We start from the raw sequence: 27,000 nt of genomic DNA on the forward strand, positions 1-27,000 counted from the left end.
AGAAAAACTGGAACACACACAATATGACCTTTGAGGTTTTGGTGATTCATAAAGATGAGATCAAGAGATTCAGAAGCACTTCTGAGTCACTGGTTAAAGAGACAAAAGCTATATTCCAAGGCCCAGCATGTAAGGGCTGTTCTCTGGAAGGGGACCCTGGAAAGAACATTACACTCAAGTAATGAATGTGATCCAAAAGTAAACTGATGCTCATTTTAGAATCCATCTCAATCCCTGAAGTTGTATTAAGGTTATACAGGGTTACTAGTGCTTCTAGTTAACTACTGGAAGCAAATGAATCTTTACCATAAAAATTTTGCATATACAACATACATTGCTCAAATAAATCTAAGCACATTATAAGACAGCATTGATGAAAACAGAATAAACTTCAGACAACAATGAAGAACTTACAAATAACGCAGTAAACAGATTTTAAAATAACTGTATTTAATATATATAGCAGGGGTTGGCAAACATTGTATTTAAAGGACCAAGGAGTATATATTTTAGACTTTTGTAGGCAACATATAATCTCTATACATACTTTCCTTTGACTTTTTTTTTTTAAACAACCCCTTAAAATGTAAAAATCATTCTTAGCTCTCAGGAGATACAGCTCACTGGCCATACATGTTCTAGTATAGCAATCCATGGTAAAGACACCTGCACTTTGAATAACACAGGTTTGAACTATATGGCTCCACTTATGAATGGGTCTACTTACATGTGGATCTTTTCAATACATTGTAGTACTGCAAATATATTTTCCTTATGATCTTCTTCATAACATTCTTTTTTCTAGCTTACATTATTGTAATAATACATATAACAAACAAAATATGTCTTAATTGACTATGTTATTGGTAAGGTTTCCACTCAACAGTAGGCTGTCAGTACTTAAGTTTTTGTGGACTTAAAAGTTATACATGGATTTCCGACTGCATAGGGGTCAGCGGTGCTTGAACCCCTGTTCAAGGGTCATGTCTATAGAGATAAAGACTTAAGAAAAATTAACTTTAGCAAATAAGTATTAACCAAAAATAAAATCAAAAATCTAAAATTGAAAATTAAAGTTATGGAAATTAAAAAGTCAAACATGGACTCAACAGATTTGACAGAACTAAGATGAGAATTAGAAAAGTAAAGGGGAGGGGCGCCTGGGTGGCTCAGTTAGTGAAGCATCCGAATTCAGCTTCATCTCATGGTTTGTGAGTTCAAGACCCACGTCACACTCTCTGTTGTCGACACAGAGCCCACTCTGGATCCTCTGTCCCCCTCTCTCTCTGCCCCTCCTCCGCCTGCATGGGTACATGCACGTGTGCGCATTCTCTCCTTCAAAAATAATCAAAGATTAAAAAAAAGGATAAGTAAAGACTGGCCTGAAAAAATATCCATAATGAAGCATGAAGGTAAAAAAGAATGAAGTTGGGAGAGAAGGGGCAAAAACCACAAGAGATACAGCGAGAAGTTAACATCTGAATAACCAGAGTCAAAAGAGGGGGTGGGGGGAAGCTATTCAAGGCATAGAAGATAATGGCTGAGCATTTTCCCAAATGACAGAATAGATAGTTACAGATCACACAGCTTTAAAAATTACCGACAAGATAAATAATTACAAAACCATAGGTATGCATACTAGGGTAAAACTGGTGGGGGGAAAAAAGAGAGAAAAGTCTTAAAAGCAGTCAGGAAAAAAATATTACTTTGACAAGACCAAAATTAAACTGATGGTTGACTTTTCAACAGAAATCTGGAAGCCAGAAGACAATGGAATAATATCTACAACAGCTAAAATTCTGTACCCAGCAAGAACAGTCCTCAAAGAAAAGGCAAAAGTAAAGACATTTTCAGAGAACCAAAAATGAAAAGAAATACTCTCCAACAGACCTAGAATGAAGAAAATCCACTGGGAGAAAGAAAACAATTCCAAACGGAAATTTCTAGATGCAGGAAAGAAGGAAAACCAATGAAAACCAGGAAATGTGTGGGTAAATCTACATGAATAGTGACTACATAAATAGTAACATTAAGTTCCCATAAAGTTTATAATACATACATACAATTAAAATATGTTTTAACAACAGAATTTAAGGTTGGCAAAAAGTAAACAAAGTTATAAAAGTACTTTAAGTTCTCTGCAATGTCCATGAAACTGTGGCAACAGACTTGATAGATGAAGGATGCATTGTTGTAACCTCTGATTTAAATTTAGTAAAAAAGTGGGGGTGTCTGGGTGGCTCAGTCCATTAAGCATCCGACTCTTGATTTTAGCTCAGGTCTTGATGTCACAGTCGTGAGATGGAGCCCTGCATCATGCTCAAAGCCGGGGGTGCAGCCTGCTTGGGATTCTCTCTCTCTCTCTCTCTCTTTCTCTCTCTCTCTCTCGTTGCCCCTCTTCCTACTTTCTCCCTCTCAAAAACAACAAACAAAAAACAAAGAAAAAACAAAAACAAATTAAAATGCTATGATCAAAAAATGTGGAATAAACTAAAGCTATGCTCAGAGGCCATTCTGTGGCTCTATTATGTGTATTTTAAAAAGCAGCAGAAAAATCAATGAGCTAACTATAACTGGTTATAATAATACAAAAATAGTGAGAGGAGAATGTCTCAGGTCAAAGATCTTCCTCTTACTTAGTTTCTATTGTTGAGACAGAAAAAAATTCTTACACAGGAATGAAGTAGATGAAAAGCCAAAGAATGAAAATAGTTTTCAAAGGTCAGATGATTGGTTCAGGTGTCAGGAGTGGGAGATAATCTATATTCCAAGATTCCTACAGAGGTTAAGACCAAAGAGAAGGAGGTCATCCATAAAAGTAACACAATGAACCAAAGCCAGAAGAGCAAGTCCTGGCTTGGTAGTAATACTTAAAATCTACTAAGCAATCTTTCATCCTCACTAGACCCTAAAAACAGGCATTATTATCATCCCTGCTTTACAAATGAGGAACTGAGGCGATCTCTCACTCAAGTAAGTAGTGGAGTTAGAATGCAAACCCAAGTCTATCTGAGTCTATTAGTCTCCGCTATATTCTACTTTGTACCAGCAACTCTGCTGGTAACATAAAGATGAAAGCAGATAGGTACCACCTTCAAGGACCACAGTTTAAGAGTGAAGAGTGCACACAGATTTACAAGTACACAGCATCTCCTTTCTACCTCATGAAGAAAATTTAGATCTACACATAGGAATCCTTTCAACTTTTTTATCTGATGAGAATAATAATGATGGTCACTGCAGCTAATGTTTGCTCCTTAAGTGTGCCAAATATGTAAGCTAGCAAACATTCCCTTCTACATACTTTTTACATATATCATCTAATTTAATTATCAAAGATTAGAAAACCAAGGCCCAGAGAAGTTACACAAGTTGCCCACAGTCACATAGCTAGGAAGAAGGGAAACTGGATTTGAAATCCAGCCAGCCTGACTATATATCAGTTGCTCTTTCCTACTAAGTTGTTTCCTGATACTAAGTTGTGAATTCCTAACACCTAACAGTTCCTATTTTCTTTCTAACAAAAGAGGCAGAAGGGAAAAAGTTTCCTCCCACAGGAATTCTTAATTTCTTAAACCTTCTCTGACTTTTCTTTTCTTCCTGATCCCAGAAGGGACCTAATAGCTGACCTTTCACGAGCAATCTCAATTCACCATGATCCTTGGAGCCTACCAGGTCTTTCAATCTCTCCTAATTTCCACAGTTCCTTTATCCATTTTTTTATACCTGAACTTCTGGGCTCTGCTGGAGCTCAAATGTCCATGAGGACCAATATCAAAGTTTTATTTGGAGGTTGGAAAGGTTATTCAGCTTGAATACAGACAAAGATTATGAAAAAGTACATAGTCTGTTGAAGACTGTGTACATATAAAGGAGAAAGCATGGAGTAAAAGAGGCTAGACGTAGAGCATAATCTTCAATGTCGAACAAAGTATGTATTTTAACTTTGATTCCGATAGGTAACAGAGAGCTTCTGAGAAGGGCAGTGACAGACAGCTGCTGTTATGTCTCAGATAGACTTAACCTACCAAAGTGTGTATTTCATGGATTCAAAGTTCTCTGTAGGTCCAGGTAACAATTTGGGGCAAGTGATTTAAACTTCATTTTTTTTAATGTTTACTTTTGAGAGAGAGAGAGACGGGGAGTTGGGGGGGAGGGAGGGGCAGAGAGAGAGAGAGAGAGAGAGAGAGAGAGAGAGAGAGAGAAAAGAATCCTAAGTAGGCTCCAGGCTCTGAGCTATCTGCATAGAGCCCAATGTGGGGCTCAAACTTCCGGACCATGAGATCATGAACTGATCTTAAGTCTGATGCTTAATCGACTGAGCCACCCAGGCATCGCTGGGGCAAGTGCTTTATATGCAGACCCCAATACTGCTTTGCTTTTGGTTCTGCCATATCAATACAGGACCAATTAAGTCACAGCAGCAGGAGAAGAAGGCTGCTGGAAGAGACTGGTGAACCCTGCCAACAACCAGCGAAATAAAAATTTAAACAACTACCTTTTTTTCATCAATTGGCAAAAAGAAAGCTGGATAATACAAAATATGGGCAAGGCTATGGAGGAACACAATATTCTCATAAATTACTAATGGGAGTTATGAATTGGGACAGCCACTCTGGAGAGTGATTTGAAGAGTAGCCACTCTGGAAAGTAAACATTAAGAAGTATTACATTTAAAATACATGCACCTATGACTCAACAGGTCCTCTTCCGGTATCTATCCTAAAAAAGCATACAGGTGTGTAAGGAGGAATGTACAAGAACATTCATTATGAACAAACTGTAACAGTTTAAAGAAAACCAACCATCACAAGGAGAATGGCTAAATTGTTATAGCCTATTATGGAATACTGTGCAACAGTTCAAGGTATGAGGTAGACCTGTATAGTCAAAGTTGAATAGGTCTCCTTGATACACTGATTAAAAGGGTAACTATCATTATAAATGCAAGACTCATTTTTTTAAAAGCCTAAAAATACCATTACATATTTTCTGGGTACAAACTTATCTAAGGGTGGGAGAAAAGATCTGGAGAAATATATACCAAACAATCAAGAGTAGTACTCTCCAGTGAAAGAGAAAGATCAAGGCTGGTAGTCCAAAAGGAATTTCAGCATGAAGAAAACATTCCTCTATTATTTCTATGGATAAATTATTTGAAATGTTTTCAAAACTGAAAACAAATATACATAAATCCATGTATGTGAGGGTAATTTTCTCTTACCTTCCCACTTAAAAAATGGCCACAAACACTGGAATGTGGTAAAATTCTATAGCCCTTACTCTGTAAGGGTAGCTATACACATAGTAGTATACATTCTGGCATTTTATGATGAAAAAATTAAATAAGGGTCAAAAATGAGTTTTACTAGAATCCCTTATGAGAACATGGTAAGTGCTAACATACTTGACATACAAAACAGAGCTAAGAATGAGCATGTAACTTAAAACCATCAGAAACCAAGTACAAAGTGACATAAATTAGTAAAAACAAAAACTCTCAACATCAGAGCCTATATGGGAAGCTGAAAATGAGTGGAAAGTGAACTTACTTGTATGTTTTCACCCTACTCCTTTGAATGCAGTACTCATGCTCTCTCTATTCCTATTATGTATATGTGTGTGTATGTGTATCTATATCTACCTACCTACCTATCTACCCATCTAGATAAGCTTGAATGAGCATGATGCAATCAGAAAACAGTAAGGAAATCAGGGTAGCTCAGGTAGGGATATACGTAGAGCCAGAAGTAGTATTCTTAGATTTCCTCTACTAGAAAAAAAGCTATTAAAGAACTCTAAGCAAGAAAATGACTAGAAGAGATCTGCTTTTTAAAAAGATTACTCTAGCATCATAGAAGATGAAATGGAAGACATACATATGGAGACATGAAACATTAGTCAAGGCACAAGAAGACAGAAGCTTTATGAAATTAAAAGCAGATTTATAAAGGACTTTCCAGGACTAGAGAGAGTGACATGTCCTTGAAATATCTGCTGACAATGAGAGAGAATTAAAAATAGATTCTAAGACCCCAAAAGCACAGTTTGGAACCTGTTTTACAGAGACAGTCTAAAATTTCTCAAAAGCCCTAAAGGAAAAAGCTTTATCTAATCACAGTAGCCTTGGGTATGTTACACCAGCACTCTGCCTGAGGCAAGTCAAACTATAGCGGAAGCATGCGTGCCTAATTCAAATTCATTATTTTTACTAAAAGATGAAGTTTGAAGGAATACTGTTAAACAACAGTAAGTATTAGAGTTTTTCCATTCTAAGACACATGTATCTCCCCACTTTAACATTTTTAAAAGCAAAGAGCAGCTTTCATTCAATATTTGCATTTAATAGTAAGTTTATTTAAAGTATTGACAGACTTGTTGAGAAAAAAGGAAATCAGTTTCCTCTTTGGGCCTGAGTAGCCCAGTCAGTTGAGCTTCTGACTCTTGATTTTGGCTCAAGTCATGATACCAGGGTTGGGGGATCAAGCCCCGTGTTGGTCTCAGTACTGAGCATGGAACCTGGTTAAGTCTGTCTCTCTTTCCACCTCCCCCTTCTACTCTTCCCTATTCATACTCACTCTCTCTCTCAAATTAAAAAAAAAAAAGTTAAAAAGAGTGGGCAACTTTGAGACAAGCAAGAAAACTAGAATAGATGCAATGAATGAGGAGGAATGTACCAGAAGATAAAGGGAGAAGAGTCATACACTGTCTAGTGACTCATGGTGAAGACTTTGGCTTATAGTCTGAACAAAGTCTGTTCAGAAGGGAGTGATCAGTTGTGTCAAAAGCTACAGACAGGTCAAGTGAGATAAGGGCCAAAAACAAAACAAAACAAAACAAAACAAAACAAAACAAAACAAAAAAACAACCTATAGATTTAGTTGTGTGTAAAAATGAAAATTGGGGTTGCCTGGGTAGCTCAGTCATTTAAGTGACGGACTCTGGCTCAGGTCAAGATCTCATGGTTTGTGGGTTTGAGCCCGGCATCGGGCTCTGTGCTAACAGCTCAGAGCCTGGAGCCTGCTTCAGATTCTGTGTCTCCCTCTCTCTCCGCTCCTCCCCAACTTGTGCTCTTTCTCTCTCTCTCTCTCAAAAATAAACATTAAAAAATTTTTTTAAGAAAAAAAGAAAGAAAATGGAAGCACTTCCTTGACCTGTGACCCAAGAGCACCTAAGAGAAGGCAAATAGAAGCCAAAGAGGTAATGCCTCTTCCATCCACTAAACAGTTCCTTTGGGCAAGCAATTTCCACAGACCAGGAAGGTGAATTCACTCAAGGAACATCAACCTCCTGAAAAAAATCCACACACACTCAACTAAGAACTGAAACGTGAAGAAAAAGCTAAGACAACAATGAGGTAAATGAATGGTATCCATAAAAGGAAAACAAGTTATTAAACAAGGGTGGTTGTGAAAAATCATCAGTGGAGATTTCATAAATGATAACTACAATTAGAAATTTAAAAGATGAAGAGCAGAACAGCAACTGGTCACAAGTGGAGAATCAGTGAACTAGAAGATCAGACTGAAAATGCATGGAATGAAAATAAAGTATGAAACAAATGTTTAGAGATATTTTGGACAGATCCAGAGTTCTAACATCTGGAGCAATAAGACGAGAACTGCAGTTTTCAAAAAATAAATTTCCCATAAATGAATACCCAGGGGAATCTTCAGCTTGAGAGAGACTTCCAGGTACCAAGAAAACAAAACAAAACAAAAATCACAACAATCCATGGTAAAACTTCACGGCATAAAGGATAAAAATAAAATCCAAAGAAAAACACAACTAACCACAAACAACAAGAAAAACAGATTGCTTGACAAAGGAATAAGAATTAAAAGGAGTCCAGACTTCTCATCACTAACACTGGATGCCAGAAGACAAGGCATTAACTTTTTCAAAGTGCTAAAAAGAAAAGACTTTAGATTTATTATTTTATATAATAAACAATTATTTTATAAATATAAAGTAAGGCATTATGAACATTTAAGTTCATCTATGCCCCTTTCCCCCTTCTCTTGCTGCTAGAACCACTTATTCTGTTAAGAACATAAAAGAATTCAGAAGTAATGAAATCCAAGTAGTAGGGTGGGCAAAATACATGAATTAATAAACAAAAATCAGTAGGATGTACTGGAAAATCAAAAGTACCAAGTATGAAAAATTAATCACAGGTTTAATGTGTTTAATCACAATCCGGAGTTAAAATTCCATCAGGAATAACATGAAAGATGGGGGAGGGGAAAAGGAGACATGTACTCTTTTATAAATACTTAATTTACATAGTCAAGTACTAATCACAGAATCCTGCTCAGATGTTATTTGCTGGCATCGAATCAAACCTTAAAATCTGATTTTTTTAAATCCCCTTTGGCTCTTCTACACTTGTTAAATCTTAAAAGTTGATTACCAGTACCACCAAGGTCTATTTCTTGTTGTTATTCTAAAAAAAACAACCCCTATATCTCATTCTTGATTTTCTTTAAAGCTTATTCATTTGGTCTCATCCATTTCCCTTCTGTATGTTTTAAATCTCAGTAGTGTCGCCATCAAGCATCCACAAAGCATGGACCCCACAGGTGGCATTTGTACTACAGAGGCCACCCTTGTCTTACCAGATAGTACAAATGAAGTGTATACCTATGTTTCTTTCCATCTCTTTACATTTGAATCAGTTGTTTGATAATGAATGTCAATGTCTTTCCAGAAGCTGCATTTAAGAAAGATAGGCAGTGAGCCATCTTTCAGATAAAACTGTATACTACGACGCTATCCTAGTATTTCTCCCTTAGTCACCATCAGTAGGACAACCTTTAAACAAAGACATGATTTCATCCTAGGAAATGCCTCTATTGTGCCTGTCTCTATTCAACAAAACCATAAAGAAATCTTAACAGAGTCAATTAAAGTGTTACTAACACATTTAGTTTTTATAAGACAAAACTAAAAATTCATACTACTCTGTTTTTGTTTTGAAATTTACATAACAGGAAAGAGAACTTGAGTGGCATCAGATTCCAGATCTATATAAACAGCCAATATAAACAATACAATTTATTAAATTACACTGTATATTTTCCTAAAACCTAGCATGTCCTTTTGTGTAGCATTCTGCTTTACTGTGAGTTAATGTTTGCTTTAAAAAAAATGACAAATATAACAGATGCTATCTTAATGTCTCAAGCTACTAATAGTTCACTTACTACTATTTTTAAAATGCTTAAGAACATTATAAAAAATTTTCATATAGTTCCTTTTAATAATAATTTTCTTCATATTCCACTGGTTAAGAATTACCCCGTCTTCCTAAAATTTCTGTGTGATAAAAATTTGTATAGCATAAGCTAGAGATTAGACTAACATAGCTATATACATCAACCACTTAAAATGAGGCAATACAATGCCATCAACTTAAAGAGTACACTCACAGAAAAGTACAGAAATAGCTATAACCAAATGATTCAGTCTGAAGACAGTACACCTCAAATGCATTACATTTTAAGTCTACAGATTATTAAGAAGGTTTTTTCATATCCTCTTACAAGTACATTAGGACACTTTAGAGATTCCTTTAAATTGAAAAACAAAATGGCCATGAGATTTAGCTTTTAAGACTGCTTTGTAATTCTTATTTTTACAGTTTAGAAAATGTAACAGCACAATAAGGCTCATTTACCATTCAAAATGGAATTTAAATTTAATAACTAGATTATATCAATCTCTAAGAAAATAATACACATTACTTACTTTGGAGGCCCATGGCTGAAGACAATTGGCATAACAGCGAACAAGAAAAGCCATTTCCTGGGCTGGAAAGGGTAGTTTCCTTTTCAAACCAGAGCCACACGGATGAGTATGATGACAAAATTCTGTTAAGTTTCTTTTTACAAATCATACGCCATTTGCAGTGTTATATAAAGGCAGATCCCAGATCTCCAAATCCCTTTCACACTGAAATTAGGAGCTTTCAGTAGCTCAGAGTATTGTTCTAAATAACTGCAACAGTTTTCATCACAAGGTTCACTTTTAACAAGCAAATCACAGCAAATTAAGATGTTTACATTTCTGGCTCAGTACATACAGACATACACATGCTTCCTCAGGCACCTGGCACAGACATGCACAGCGGTAACACAACAGTTAATACGGTATCAATCAGCGCAAATAAGGCAACATGCACCAAATCTGTGTTCCTGGATCCTGAGAAACCTTTCCTCTCTGTAACACAGCTTTGTCTCTTCTTCAACTTATTTCATTCTGTAGAGCAAGCACTGCAGTATTTCTTCTGCATCAGAAGCAAACCAGAACACTGTATCCTTAAAATGAAAGTTTCTTCTTGATATTCTTAATCACCAAAGGTTTAAAAAAAGAAAATCAACCGATGAGCAAGCAAATGGTACTTAAAAGATAGATATACTCTAACAGGTTTGTCCTGGAGAATGCCTGAAAATCTCCAAAATTAAAATGTTCTCTTTTCACATGCACTATTTACAGCTCAGCAGTATTGCTTCTTGTTCTAATGCATCAGTAAGACAGTAATGTTGATCTAACTCTGGCTTTTCTGGTTGAAAATTTATATAGGATATGATACAAAAACCCTACATCTTCTGCTAAAACAAGACTATATGTTAGTGTTTTAATTCCTACTGTCCTTGCCTGTTTCACAGCAGCTCCCTAAGGAGAAGCTCCTATTGATTCCATGCTCTGCAGTAAGATGAAATATCTAATAAGAAGGAAAGAGAGTGGGAGGAGAATAGAGCTAAAAGGATGACATCACCTGTATAGAAAGCCTTCAGAAACTGCATTAGATCAATTGGCTACTGTATCTGCAGATGTAGCCCAAAAAGCAATTTACTGAGAACACACAGACACACACACACACACCCTTCCATGAGACACGTCAGCAAGCTAAATTCTCTAAGAAAAAAAAATTGGCAAGCAGCACCTCTCTATTTCAGTTTTAAAAAATCCATCTTGATTTTTAATTCTGTACAATGATACATAGCTTTATTTGGGAAGACAGATTTCCTAATATTATTATTCAAATTTAGCACAGGATTGTCCTCCCAAGGGAAAATAATTAGCTCTGGTAAGATACTTGCATTACAAATACATAAGGCAGCTCAGTTCTCAGATATCACACATGTATTTGTTACACTACTCATTCAGGGATTTCTGCCTGCAAAACTTCCTATTTATCAATTAACTGTTCTAAAACGTAACCTTCAAGATACTCTAAATTAACATCAAATATCAAAACTAGCACTAAGGTTTTCTGTAATTAGCACATTTCAGTGGAAACAATACAATTGCATTTTGCAAAGGAAAGCTTTTACATCACAGGCACAACAGCCGACTTGCAGCATGTACCAACTCCTCTGAGGAAGAATAATCTATGCAATATGGTACTTTCCTGCAGCCCAATGCTCAATTCCTAGAAAGACACAGGAAGCCAGTAAAACTCAGAAGCATAAGAGAAGAATGAAATTATAACTGCTTAAAAATTTGAGCTTGGACGAAAAATTAACCTCATTTTGCTATAAAAATTACAGAAAAAAAATTTTTGCCACACCCTGTCCAATCTAAAAACACAATTCCTCTAGTACCCACCCTTACTCTTCACAGTTCTGCCACAAGGCATCTATTGCAGATACTCCTATGAGGAGCTTGCACTTAAGGTGGTAATGTTGCCTCCCAATGGCGAAAAAAAGACACAGTTTCCAACGGTAAAATGCTTGGTACACCTTCAGACAATAAAATTCTGAGACTTACAACTGATGAACAAAGCAGAGGAGCACAATTATTTTGCTTTATTAACCTAACACTATTATGAAGACAAGTGGTATGCAACGTAAGAGAAGAAATTATAACCTGACAGATAGGTGTTACTACAAAGGACTCCACTGTCAAAGAAACATCTTGTCATTAGCACACACACTCCCATACCCCAAAAAAGAGGTCTTCAATACCTCTGGGCAAAGTATGAGTCACTTTCTCAACAATACTATGCTGCCAATCTGAATTATGCTGTTACGTATAAAACTACAATTAACTTTAGTAAAGCTAAATATTATTCTGAACAAAGACAACTCATGCTTTCAAAATATGTGATCACTTATGAATCAAGATTTCTATAAAACTTAAGAATTATGTTTTCTGCAAAAATTTCAAAGGAATACATGTAAAAATTTTGTGTTTAAATGTAAAATTAAATTTCAAAAATACAAATGAGCATGAGTAGCTTTCTAAACATAAAACATGGAAAATATATAGAGGCTGATTTTCAAACACCAAAGTATTTTTTTTCAATTATTTTAAATAAACTACAATGAGTTGGGAGTTTCACCATAATGTTAAGCATTCAAGAATAAATTAGCTAAAATCTAATTTTAATCACTCATTTTTTAAAACAGAAAAATGATAGCAGGCACTGTATGTAAATGAAGCCCAACAATTCCTAAAGATAAATTTCTAAAAGACAAGCCTTTGTACATAAACATCTGTAACATGACTTAAAAGAGTATTTCAGTTTCAGTGGGAGATAATAATTACATTCACGTACAGTACCAACAGGATAGATTATTACCAAATCAAAAATAAAATCATAATGGTCACGTTTCCCCCTTTTTATAATAAATCATGCTGATAGCACACAAAGAAGGACCTCAAGCTGAGCAAGGGAGAGCTATCTCTTAGCTGCTTGAAGAAACTGCTGCCCTGTGTGTGAAATGCAATCCACTAAAAGCCATATGTTAGAAACTACTATTGTAAACACCAATTCAATAAAGCAACAATTCTCTTTTCCTTCAGTGTGGCCTGGAAGTGAAGATGACATCACCCTTTTCCTTGTTCTACACAACATCTCATACTATGTGCCCTTCTAGGGAACCCTATGGCGAATCGTGCATGCAGACTCTCCCTGTGCAACAATACCATGAAAGAAACAAATAGGCCAAGTCCTATATTCAGCTATGAATCCACCAGCACTCTGATGGTACACCAGACCACATTACTTCTTCAGAAAGAACAACATGACCTCTTAATTAATGAAGGAAGAAATAAACATCTTTTGAAGAGAATAGTCAGTAATTTGTCAAATCACTAAAAATATGATCAGGTGAAAGAACATTTTTTTCACTTCCATCATTTTTAGAATTTTATTGTGATCTCATTCTATTATCTTACCAATTCAAATGAAGTAATTGCAGCAAGGAGAATGCCCTGATCTACCCATTATCTAGGAATCATCACCACAGGATAGCCATTTAAGAATATATTTCCCTTGTACATCAAACGCCATAATGCTAAGCCACATAAGATGAAATCTTTAGCTTCAGGAGGATCCTCTGCACCACCATAAAATAAAGCAATCAACCTATATTGGCTTTGAAAGCTTCAAAGCATTACAAAGTTATTTTTATAAAAATCTAGATGCTATATAGCTAAGATATAAAATGTATGTTAACTGTATAAACTATATCTAAACAAAAATACAAACCAAAACATCTGAACTCATATTGCATAGAAAGCCAAAAACGAAGTTCTGATAGATGCTAAACTAGAAGTATACTTTGTACTTAATAAGCAACAACACTGAAAAGGAGGAGAAAAAAGGTCATTAGGGATAAAGGTAAGTTATCAGAGAATATACATTCCAGACATAAAAACAAAAAAACAACAATAAGAAAAACCAGGCCATAGTAATGTCAGGCAAAGCCATATCGTTTATTTCCCATCTGCACATTGAAATACTGCAATCACAACTTAAGAGAAACCGACCTCAAAAGCATGTGAACAAAAGAAAAATTATGGAGTTTCACAAAATAAAATAAACAGGCCACTAATTTCTGTATTTCAGTTTTATGTATTTGGTCTTCAAAATATAAATTGCTAAATGTATGGATTTATATAGTAAAAACACTTTAATCCTTTTGGAAGATGAATGACCGTTTACCGTAATGGCAGAGGTAACATACAAGCCCTTTTAAAAGATCACAGCAAGCTTTCCCACCTCTTCCTCATCCCTTGCTTAACTTGAACATTTGAAATGAATCTTCATTAAGTTACCAGACATAGTTAACTCTGATTACTGGTGCCCCTCAGGAATTCCTGATTTCAAATTGCATTCTATCTATTCGTCAGCCTTTCTGAAAATAGGGAAGCCAGAGTATCAACACTCTCCTCCTATTCTTTTGTAAGAAAAGTGTGCTTCAGCACATGATCATCTATGTCCACTAAATGGTCAGCACCATGCTGTTGAAAACTCTGTTAAAGCTACCAGCAGGACACATAAGCACTATGAAATATGATCCTTCCTTAGGGAGTGATCAAGGAAGAAAAAGCAAAGGAGAGGGAAGCCTTCATCACCAACTAAGGTGATGTAAGCTTCTATAATTAGAATCAGTGAAACTGAAGGAACAATAAAAAGGCACACCACGCTTCCACTTTCCCCTACACTGTGCAGTTATATGAAGCATTTTTCACTCATTCAATCACCTACACACACATGCAAATAAATACATTCTATGTGTATAGTAAACAGTCAAATGTGCTATATACTATATGCAAAGCTAATGTAAAGTTTTAAAATACTGTATTTTCTTTAAAAATGAGGTCTACCCATAATTAAAATAGAGCTATATATAAAGATAAGTGGAAAAATAAATCTCATTTAAAAGATTAAACTATTGAGAATATTCTCTCCATCTGAAGATTCGTGGATTATATTTGAGACCACCTTTAAATCACTTCTCTATTTTTTTTTTTTTTTTTTTTTTTTTTGAGAGTGAAAGAACAAGTGGTAGAGGGTCAGAGAGACAGAATCCCAAGCAGGCTCCGCACTGTCGGTGCAAAGCCCAATGTGGGAATCCAATTCCTGAACCATGAGATCATGACCTGAGACAAAATCAAGAGTTGGGTCACTTAACTGACTGAGCACCCAGGCGCCCCTCACTTCTCTAATTTTAAATAATGCATTTTCTAGTACTATAAAAGCCAAATGCTGAACAAAGCATAGTTTCTGAACAGATAACAAATCAAACTAAAAAGCAATAAAAATCAGCATTAATGTGTTTGCTATGTCTCAGTAGTTATAATTCTTCCAACCCAAATGTTCTTGAAAATCATTACCTTGGGCCACTGGTATATATTAATATCAGAGTTGCTTCAAACAATCTTCAGAAGAGGTTTCTTTAGCAGCTACTGCATAAAGTTTCAAGTAAGTTAAAAACAATTTTCCAATTCTGGTTCCCTGAGCAGATCCATATGAATGAGTGTCACCTTAAAAGACAAAGGAGACCAAAAGAGCACACCCTGCACTCCTTGAGCTCCCAACATTCCTGAAGTTCATAAAAAGTGACTGATCAAGACAATTTCTTAAAACGACCATTTAGAAGTTAGCAATACTTATGTAGAGCCTTAAAAATAATTTTTATATCCTTAATCCAGTAATTTAACTTCTACTAATCAACCTTAACAAAAAAATCCAAGTCCAGTTACTCATACACGTTGTTTGTAATAGGGAGAAAAAGTAGAAGCTGCATGGGAATCCTTTGTTACACTTGTATGATATAATATTAATATTATATGTTTTGGGAAAAAAATGAATGTGTAGTAGAAAGGTAGGAGATATAAAAATTCAGCACTATCTAAATTAGAAGATCTGAATTAATCAAGATATATTTAAAAATCGTTAGCAACACTAGCTATCTCTGGTTTGAGGATTACAGCAAGTTTCTCTCTTAATGTTCTTGCATGTTTTTACATTTCTACAATGAGCATTTTTTCTTCAGAATTTTTTTTTAAACTGCTCCAGGCAGGCATCTGTCCTTAGTTCGATTACAGTATCACCCCTTTGCTTTTTCTCTATCCATTGGTGGACTCATCACCCTCTAACTAGGTACAAGAACTTCCTGTCAAGAATTCCACATTATTTCTCAGGAGGCAAATGGGAAGAATTTTCCTACTTGGAGATGTTAGACACTCACGAATTGAGAGGATAGTCCTCTTCTGTAATGAAGGTACAAAGCACCACCGCTATAAAAGCACTCTGGAACCTTTATAAAAGAGGCCTAACAAAGCTACCCAGCCCTTTCCATCATGTGAGCAGACAGTGAGAGGTCAGAGTCTGTAAGCTGAGAGGCTTTCACCAGAACCCAAACATGCCTGCACCCTCATCTTAAAATTTCAGCCTCTAGACCTGTGAAAAATAAATTTGTGTTATTTATAAATCACTCAGTCTGTGGCATTTTGTTACAGTGGCCTGAATGGACTAAGACATCCTCCATAAGGAGATTTCAGGAATCTTATGTGTGGACCAAAGTCCTCTAATTTCTGATGAGCTTTCAGGGGGCAGGATCTCATTTCTTACCACAGGAATGGCTTGATAAATAAGACACTCACAGTCTCTACCGAAGCAGAACACATTTTGCTAAAAAACTTAAGATGTCATATTCATGGACCAGTACAAGAATAGAGCCATTATTCAGGATACCAACATAAAGGTGGTTACATGATCTGATCCTAATAATCACCTCCTATTCAGCTGTACTGACAATTATGTCTTAATCTTGCTAAATATGCTTGAATCCAAACTCAACAGCCTGCACCGCAGGAGAGCAGGAAATTTAAGATGAAATCAAAGAGGGTGCAGAAGAGGAAGAGCTGCATGCCTCATTATAATTTGTGCACCTAAAATCAGATTCTAGAGTACCATACCATACCTACCACCTGCATACGTTCCTAGAACAATGAACTAGGTAGAAAGAAAATCTATAAAGGTGACCAAAAGGAAGTCCTCTAAATTTAAAACCATGACCCATGATGCTTCCATGGAAATCCCTCTTTCCATGTGTCTTTTTGCGAACAGTTTGATGGTTCCACTTAAATGCAGGTGCCATGATGGAGAAAGAGAAAAGCATGACCAGTGGCTTATCCTGTGCCTGAGAATGTAAAAAGCAACATAGGGGACAAGAAAGAAAAAAACGTTGTCTACTGAGGAACGTGGGACCTAGTTAAGAGAAGATAACAAGCACACCAAACAACCATAGTGTTCCTTATTCAAAAATATAGCAGGAGCAAGGAGAAATCAATGAAAAGGGCTCTAATTTCATAAATGAAGTACCAGAACACCAACAAGATTTTTTTAAACCTTTGAAGAATGTCCCTATTTACATTTCAGTTATTGATGTTTTCACAAAAATGAGCATGAATGTTCTCTGGTATTCTGGAAATTCATTTCAAGTTAACTAAAGGCATACTTGGTGCTTGACTTGGTGAAACCAAGATACTTCCCCCTTACTGATCCTGCTTTAATTTTACCATTTAACTTCACATATATACACCAGTATTAAAAATTCAACTCATTACATTTGAAAAATTTTCACCACTGATGGCAATTAAAACACAGCAATCAACTTTACGTAAAAAAAATACAGACATTCAGGAAATTCTTAAATAAGTTGTTTACTCTGTTTTCTGGAAGGCACAGTAGGAGGCCAATCTGGACAAAAGGAGGAAATGTTAAAATTCAAACTGCTTTATCAAAGGACAGAATTACCTTAGGTAAAGAAGGCTCTAAGAACAGGGAGAGAGAAAAACAGGACCAAAGGAAGGGACCTCCAACAAAATAATGATGCTAGAAAGCTAAAAAAATAAACTAGTGCCAAGTGAGGAAGACATTTAAAAACCAACTAATCTCAAACTTTTTATTTTTTTTTAAAGTTTATTCATTTTGAGAGAAACAGCACATGCAAGCAGGGAAGAGGTAGAGAGACAGGGAGAGAGAGAATCCCAAGCACACTCCATGCTGTCAGCACAGAGCCCCACGAGGGGCATGATCCCACAAACCACAAGATCATGACCCAATCAAAACCAAGAGTCAGATGCTTAACCATTTGAGCCACCCAGGCACCCCTCGAAAATATTTTGTGTTCATTATGAAATAGACACAAAACTTGCCAGAAATTTAAAAGGATAATACTACATATAAATAAAAACTATTTTCTTCCCATGTCCGAGGACTGTTTTGCAATTTACATTTTAAGACACTTGAGCTAAACTACTGGCTTTGCTAACTACTATCACAAAGAAGCCCTTCAAATCAGTAATCCCAAAACCAGTGATCAGTTTTTGGCAGACATCTCCTGCTGTCATTTAATTGGACTCTAGCTACTTACTGTATACAGAAAAGCACACTTTCAGTGACTTTCATATACACTGAGTAACCACTTTACCTCTTAAGGTTGGACAAAGAAATTACCTTGTTTGAAGTGAGCTACTATGAATACACACTACAAAAATAATTGGGGTGCGGTGAGGACAGTGGCAGTTGGCTGACTATTGGTTGTCCTAACCTCAAGCCAGCTTGATTTTCTTTTTCCTTTCCCTTTGCTCTAATTCTTTAGCTTGTTTTTGATTATATTAACATATTTAAATATCTTTTCAATAACTTTTTTTTAAAGTTTATTTATTTATTTTGAGAGTGAGCGAGTAGGTGAGAGACAGAGATAGGGAGAGAGAGAGAATCCTAAGCAAGCTTCACACTGTCAGCACAGAGCTGGATGCAGGGCTCAATCTCATGAATCGTGAGATGGAGACCTGAGCTGAAACTGAGAGCCGAATGCTTAACTGACTGAGCCACCCAGGCTCCCCAACATGCTTAAATATCTTGGATGTATTTCATACTCAGCTACAGAATAAATAGGAAAATCATTTTGTAACCAACAAAAACAAAGACTGAGTATTTACAATAACAAGAGGAATAGAAGTTGCTGACATAATGAAAGTTTTTCAGAGCACCAAACACTAGGCAGAAACTTTTACATAAATTCTCTCATTTAATCCTTTCATAAATTTATAGATTATTTATCAAAACTGATGCAGGAAAGTTACAAAATGTGCCCAAAGTTACACAGGAATCTAAAGAAGCTGATGGGGGAAAAAAGGCAATCTTATTTTGAAAGATAGTAAGTTCAGAGGACACAATGATGATGGTTCTGTTCACATTTTCAAGGCAAGTATCTGATGTGAGAGGTGGACAACTGAACAAATGATTACAATACAGTCTCATGAAAGATCACAAATATATACATGGGATACAGAGATGTGTACCTAATTCTTCCCCAAAATCACAGAGGCTTCCCATGAAATGATATGGAATTGAGTCTTGAGGACAATTAAGATTTTTGCCAAAAAGACAAAAAATAAAAGAACATTCTAAGTAAAAGGAACAGTATATGTAAAAGATGATTATACCAACAGGTTTCTCAGCCTTCAACACATGCATATCCACACATATACAGTCATCATATTGCAATATAATATGTATATCAAATATCATGCTGTATACTTTAAACTTACATAGTGTTATATGTGAATTATATCTCAGTAAAGCTGAAAATAGGGGCACCAGGGTGGCTCAGTCAGCTCAACGTGTGGCTCTTGATTTCAAGTCAGGCTGTGATCTCATGGTTCATGGACACAGTAATTAATTAGGTATCTTTTAATGAAGAGATTATGAAACACTTTCCAATTTAGAAAAAATGTTCCATATCTCTTAAAATGAAAAAAATACTCCCTTTACAGTGTAAGTGGGCTGGAGTAGTATGAGAGATGTTATTACAAGAGTTCTAGAAAGAATGGCAGTGAACACTAAGGCAATCACATGGAGAGACTGACAGGTGAGGAGGGTATACATCTTGAAACATTTGAAAGGAAGTGTCTAGAGATATTACTGACTGATTAGACTATGAGTGTACAAACATGTTCCCATGTACTTCAGCAACCACCCTGTAACACAGGCAGACAAATATTAACCTCAGTTTCTGAGCGAAAGCAACCAAAGCATGAAGGATTTAGATGAAATTCCCCAATCATACGGAAAGTAAGGAAGAAGTCAACACAGATGTCTCCTGTAACTGCTTGACTATTTCCAGTTGGCATAATTACCCATCTTATTCACTGATTACTCCCAATCACCTTTTTGCTATTTCTAAATATGAAACACACCTTACTCAAAGATCCAAACCTTAAAATATTCTCACAGAGAGCATCTGAAAACATTTAAATTTGTTGAAAACTCTGAGAGGAATACCCAAAGAAGTTTCAAAAACATAACTGTCAGGAATGCTCTTTTAACATTAAGAAAAACAACCTTTCCCTTTCCCATTATGGTTCTCATCTTTACATAAAGCAATATATGACAAAAATATGAAAATAATTCATAAAAATAAACCATTCTTTTCAATCATTCTAAGCGTTCAGTTACAGAATAAAACATGCCAAGTCTTTAGTACTCACAAAACTTTGATGTATAGGTTATATACTAATAATACTTATGACAAAGGATAGTAACAAATTGTTCTGTACATCTTTAAGAATTTTTGACCTTCAGCAGTTTAGCAAGAAAAGGTTGATGATAGTTTGCAAATGAAAAGATAAACTCAGCTACTGTCTAAAAGAAAAAATGCTTCCTTTTGATCTCTCTGAATCGCTGACAGAAGAACAAAAGAAGTAAAGGGCCCCAGAGTAGCCATAAAACCAATTTTCTACTGGATGTTTTCAAATACTAATTAACATTTTTGCTACACAGCAGCATCCTTATCTAGACCAACTATCAATATATAGGTATTTGAACAGACACATAGTTTTTACATACTGGTGACTTTAATGAAAAGTAAATGAAAAGCTCTTAAAATCTTTTCCAAGTTGCCTGAAATATATCCCTTTTAGAATCAAAAGCAAACACACACTATTATTTCAAGAAACAGCAAATGCAAGTATCATGACCAAAAATCTAATCTCATAGTTATTAACTACCCTGAATCAACTTAGCTCTTCCCTCTGCCAAATCCCTGACAGTACTTAGTAGGCTGAGTACTTAAAACTAGCAATAGAAGCCTTTAAATGCAACAATGCCACACTTCACTTAGACTCATCAAATGGACTGAATCCCAAGCAGTGTGCCTGTTGCTCTTTCTGGTCCACTCAGGAACCCAGCATAACCCCAAGACGACAACTTTCAGCACACATGAGAGTTACAAGTAAATGACATGAGCATAAGCTATAGCTACCTAGAGGAAATATAGAATCTATTAGGCTTCATGACATGACACAAATAATCTAAGAACACACTAGAGCTGAGACTGGAGTAAGTAATCCAAACACACATACAAACTATGCACTCTAGCTCATATAAGGAAAACCAAATAATGCAATTAAAGGTACTTTAATTTAGAAATTCTACTTCTTAGAACTTTTCTAAAGAAACCAATAACTGGACACATGTAACCACAAAGATAATTAGCATTAAAAAAAAAAAACCTAAAAATTCTCAATGACCAAATATTGGGAAGTAAATAAATTATGACAATTATTATAATGGAGTATTAGGACACTATAAAGAGATACTATTAAGGGTAATGTAAAAAATTTTTCTTTAATAGCATTCAAAGATGTTCAGATTACACATGTAAGTTTTAAAAAGTTATAAAGCAGAACACATGTTTAAGTTTTACAAGTTGGCCAAAAAGCTTATATATTTATCTTTAGGTAGAAAGAACCTTTATCCAAGAATATACAAAATGTCATCAATGGTTACATAACTGGGTGGTAATGACTAGTCAACTTTCAATTTTTCTAAAACAGGCATGTATTACTTGCATAATAATGCAAAACATGTTCATTTAAATTAATTCTTTATGGGGGAATTTATTACATAAAAAGAAATTATTCTTTTAAAGAAATGATTAAATAAAAATAACAGGAAATGAACACTGTGTACCTCTGGATGTGGTGAAAAAAATAGTGGATCATTTCATGTAACTCTTTGTGGTTGGAAATAGAATGTATGGAATCAATGAAGTTAGGCAAGCATGGCTAAATCCTTTGAGCTGTCTTAAATGTAACACTTATTCCACATACAAAACTCCCTAAATAATCCTCCTTACTCCTAACATGGAAGGAAGCATTTCTGTTTCTGACAACCAAATGAATTAAACATACTCTCGGGAATTTTGTTGCAATCAATCTCTAGAATGTTTTTATATTTATATTTTATATTTTGCAATCAATCTCTAGACTGTTTTCTTTGAAAACTGATAAAATACACCTGGATTTAGTCTTTCTTAGATTATTCTTACTTCTTGATTCAAATACTTTTTAGTTTAAAATGAAGTTCTCTACAATTACAAAACTGAAGATTTCTGGAGAAACAGCTTATGTTTCTTGTGGTGTGACAAAAGCTAATTATTTCATCTGCTTCTCTTTTTTCAATATTTGCATGTGAAAACCTATCGCTAACACTTGCGCATGTTTCTGTACTAACACAAAGTATTTGTATTTCTCTCATATCACAAGGGAAAAAGTGACATATTTTTCTTTCTTTATATGTCTTACAGCTTATCAGGAAAAAAGCTCCCAACGAGTCTATTACCTGAGTTCTCAGCTAGAACTCTAATCTATATTCCATTCAGGCAATAAAAAGGCAAGAAAATCCACAAGTAAGTTCTAAAAAGATATGGTAAGAACTTTTTTTTTTTTTTTTTAACATTATTTAAACAAAACCAAAAGTAAAACAAAACTTCCACTGGTACATACAAGCATTTCTACCGAACTCAAGTGAGAAGTATTTTAACAAATGAAATACATTTGTCTCAAAATTTTATCCATTAAGCCCAAAGTGATGCTATTATCAAAAATATATGTAAATTAAAGATACTATGTATAAAAATTAAGGAAAATCCATGAACTATTCCTACATATACTCACAGAAAGATAGCTGTTAATGTCCACGTCATCGGTAATGGTTTGGCGCTCTCCTTTATAATTAATTTTCCGAAACCTTCGTCGAGACTGTCTGGCAGGAATTTCTCTTTGTAGAATACTATCTTCATTATCTTTGGAATTTTCTACCTGAAACACATGTTCACATTCCTGATTAAATATCCAATTTTTCCATATTACTGACAGTCTATGGAGTCTTAACAGGCTCATAAGGAGGATTCATTTACTTCTTGCAAGAAACTGCCTCAAGAAAATAGTCTGTATAGGACAATGTTCATGAGTTAAAGATTAAAGATGACATTATAATAAAGATCTGTAGACCACAGTTTCCTTCCAGGAAATAGTCTCACTCACATAAACATATAACCTCTAAGTAAAGTCACTTACCAGAAATGACAGCTGTTAACTACACCTACACATTCAATAATTACTACCTCTGAGTTAATCCAATTATAAGCTGCCTGATTATACATTTATTTAGGGAACAATCATGGTTATGATTTCAGTGAAATGCTAAACGGAAAAACAAAAATGTTATGAATTCTTTGGTGTCCATCTTAATGTATGACAACAGCCAAGAGTAAGGCTGGCATCTTTTTTTAAGATTTTATTTTTAAGTAATCTCTACCTCCAATGTGGTGCTCAAACTCACAACCTCAAGATCAAGAGCTGCATACTCCACCGTCTGAGCCAGCCAGGCACCCCAAGTCTGGCATCTTTTAAGAAAGAAGTGAAAACTAGTAATTACTGAGGCCTTAAAATGGGCCAGCATGCATAAACATACTACTGAGTTCACACAGCAGTCCTGTAAGCAAGTATTACTATCTCTAGTTTACAGATGAACAAAGTAAAATCCAAAGAGACTGATAACTTTCCACTCTCACATTGAAATACTCATTATTAAAGGTGAGTTGGTGGGGTGCCTGGGTGGCTAAGTCAGTTAAGTGTCTGACTTTGGCTCAGGTTATGATCTTGTGGTTCGTGAGTTCGAGCCCTGCATCGGGCTATGTGCTGACAGCTCAGAACTTGGAGCCTGCTTCAGATTCTGTGTCTCCCTCTCTCTCTCTGCTCCTCCCCCACTCACGCTTGCTCTCCGTCAAAAATAAATAAACAAAAAAAAAATTTAAAGGTGAGTTGGAATATAGGTCTGTCTCCAATGCTTATGGTACTGACACAAGACCACATTGCCTGTCCAGTCAGACTAAACCATACTTTTTGAAATTATTTTTAAAAAGGCATACTGATGTTCTAAAAGTAAATCATGTAATTAACTTCACATCACATACATAATAATTTCAGTTTCCCCCACAAGTTTTCCTTCAAATGTTCTATCCTTTGCTATTATCAAAAATTTCTAGTTACCCAAGTGTGAAAATTTCATGAATAATCCTAATTTCCCTGCTTGTCTTCCAAATCTTATCTTCAATCATTTCTCAGAACTTCTCAATTTTTGTTTTAAGAAATTCTTCTCACACTGCCCTTTCTTTCATTGCCATTACCACCATTCATTTTTCAAGTCTTACTTCAGTCCTGAACTACAATATATAACAGTTGATCCTGCTGCTTTAGTCCTGTTCCTCTCCAATTCCATCCTATATGGTCCAATAAATCCCCCAGATAAATCATCATGTCTCCTGTTCAATGGACCTCTAATAGTTACTAAATAAATTTTAAACCATTAAAACTGATATTCAAAAGCCACATATACTCCATCTCCAAAATGTTTTTATTACTTTATCTTACACAAGTAGGCCTGGGAAAACTGCTTCTTTATTCTTCTCCCCACACACACAAAAATCCCTCTCACATAAAAGCTCTAATGAGATATGCAAAATTTCCTGATGATTTCTCAGAAAGAGTTGATGTCTGTCTGCTTCACTTATGAGAGGTATGAGAGTTCAAGAGTAGTGGCCAAGTCAATGTGACTATTCACTGGTCCCTATTAGTAACTTATATTCAACTTCCTTAATTTGTGCTACCCTACTCATTCTATCTTCACTTGCTGAAATACTACCAATCATTTAAGACACATTTCAATTACCATCTCTTCCATAACCAGAAAAAACATTCCTCTCCTCCAGATCATAATTAGTTTATTCTGTGTACACAACCTAGATTTCTCATTAAAAGGGCATGCTCTTGGGGCACCTGGGTGGCTCAGTAGGTTGAGTATCTGACTTTAGCTCAGATCATGATCTCACCTTTCGTGAGTTTGAGCCCCACGTCGGGCTGTGTGCTGACAGCTCAGAGCCTGGAGCCTGCTTCAGATTCTGTGCCTCCCCCCCTCCTTCTCCCCCTCCTCCACTTGCACTCTGTTTGTCTCTCTCAAAAATAAACAAACATTAAAAACAAATTATTTTTATATAAAAAAAAAAAAGGACATGCTCTCCAGTGCCTTCAGGCCTTTGCATATGCTGCTGTTCCTACTGCCACAAAGCCCATTACTCCTTTGCCAACATCTTGGCATCCTCTACATACTACATGACCCGGTTTAAACAACCCTTCCTCTGCCCCAGAAAGCTGCTACCCTTTCTACAGCACTAAGCAGATCAACCATAATTATTACTAGATAAGCTCATCTCACTAACAAGTTTCCTAAGACAGGAAATGTATTATATATTCATCTTTGTTTACTTAGCATTCAAAAAGTTTGCCAAACTGGGCAATACATTAGATTCTTTCTCGTCAGACATGTTAGATCCTTGGAAATACGTACTCAAGAAATATGAGGGTAGGCAGAATAAGTTACTTTTCTAAACGGTAAAATCCAGAGGCAGAGAGGAATAATAACCACCTCAACAACTAAAGAATTTTGAATAGGTAGCAATATATGCTACCTCCTTGAGATTCAATTTGCTCTTCTAAAAAATGATGGGAGAACTACCACAGAATCACTACACAATACTATGTACCAGAAACTTTAAGTTATATCATTTAAAGTTCACATGGCCCTATTACACAGCTACTCCTTCTGTTTTGATACATGGTACAGAGTCTTGTGAAACTTAAGTAATTCATACAGGTAGTTAAGGACTCAAAACCCACGTGTGACTAGTAAAAAGCTCATCTCCTTCACACTGCCTTATCTCAAGGGATGAATTAGATCACCCACGTTAGGTGAAATTTCAATATCATATAACCCTTAAATCTTCCAATATCTACCAATTATTGAGCAGTAGCAGAGATACACAATAAAGGCTTTTCAAAATATCAATAGTAAATTAAATCTAGGAAAGGAGTTTCTAAGCCTCAAAATTTTAAGTACCAAATGAAAAGAAAAACCAAACAATATATGAAGGATTAAGTACCCTTAACAAATCTCCCTCCAAATACAACTGAAGTGTGAGATTTAAAAAAAATAAAAATAAAAAAATAAAAGCAAGCAAATGCATACCGCATGGCACAAAGGTAAGAAATCAAGGCCAACAACGAAGTGAAAGCAAATACCAGGAGACAGGCTACCAGATTTCTCAACTCTAGAGACTAGACCCTCTACTTTGATGGCTGTAGGAAGTGAGAAAGTCAAGAAATAGAAAATCCACCAAAAATGGGAAATCCAACAGGAGACTTACTCGTGAAGTTCAACCCACTTACTTGAACCCTCACTGTTAGGGGTCTGGAGGAAAGGGCCCACTCTGCAGAGGAAGACAGTAAGAAAACTTGCTTGGCACTGAGAGAAGGGGGGTCGGGGGGCAGGTGGAAAGCAACCAAACAAACAAAAAACATTTTCCCTAAGAACATAAAACGTAAGTCATCCCTCATGCAGGTCTGTACTTTAAATCTGTTAATACCTTAACCATGTAAGTAAATTTAAAGGCATTCAGGACTGGTAATGTACATATGCAATGGGTAAAAACAAACCTAAAATCTCTTTGCAAGAATGCAACTTTAACCTAAACCTCAAAAACTTTCCACACCTAAAATTCAAGACATATGACCTCATGGACAAACATACTTTCTCCCTCAAAAAACAAGGGAAAAAAAACCCCAACTACAACAAAACCCCAACACGAGAACAAATAATAGACATGATGAACAATAACTGCCAGAAAAAGGACAACAGACTCATACTTGCAAATACTCCCATGTATTTTAAGTATCAGAAAATATAAAGTTATAATAAAAAACCTTCAAATAGAAAGAAATTTGGAAATGAGCCAGAGATTATAAATAACAACTAAGAAGATAAGGCTTGACATGGACAAAGAAAAAAAA

The 27,000-nt window shown here is 35.6% G+C and overlaps 1 protein-coding gene across 7 annotated transcripts in view; it reads right to left on the minus strand.

The window, feature by feature from the left end:
* RAPGEF6 (Rap guanine nucleotide exchange factor 6) overlaps positions 1 to 27,000 on the minus strand; it is a 183,782-nt gene that overhangs the window by 96,305 nt on the left and 60,477 nt on the right. For 6 of the 7 annotated variants that reach the window (XM_042983427.1, XM_007087786.3, XM_007087787.3 and 3 more), the window contains one exon: positions 22,771 to 22,914. In XM_042983427.1, coding sequence (XP_042839361.1) covers positions 22,771 to 22,914 — 144 coding nt within the window. Of the gene's footprint in view, positions 1 to 9,750; positions 12,140 to 22,770; positions 22,915 to 27,000 lie in introns of those variants that run through there. The other variant, XM_042983460.1, reaches the window with a different exon arrangement.

The sequence above is a fragment of the Panthera tigris genome, chromosome A1 (genome assembly GCF_018350195.1).
Source record: "Panthera tigris isolate Pti1 chromosome A1, P.tigris_Pti1_mat1.1, whole genome shotgun sequence".
NCBI lineage: Eukaryota > Metazoa > Chordata > Mammalia > Carnivora > Felidae > Panthera > Panthera tigris.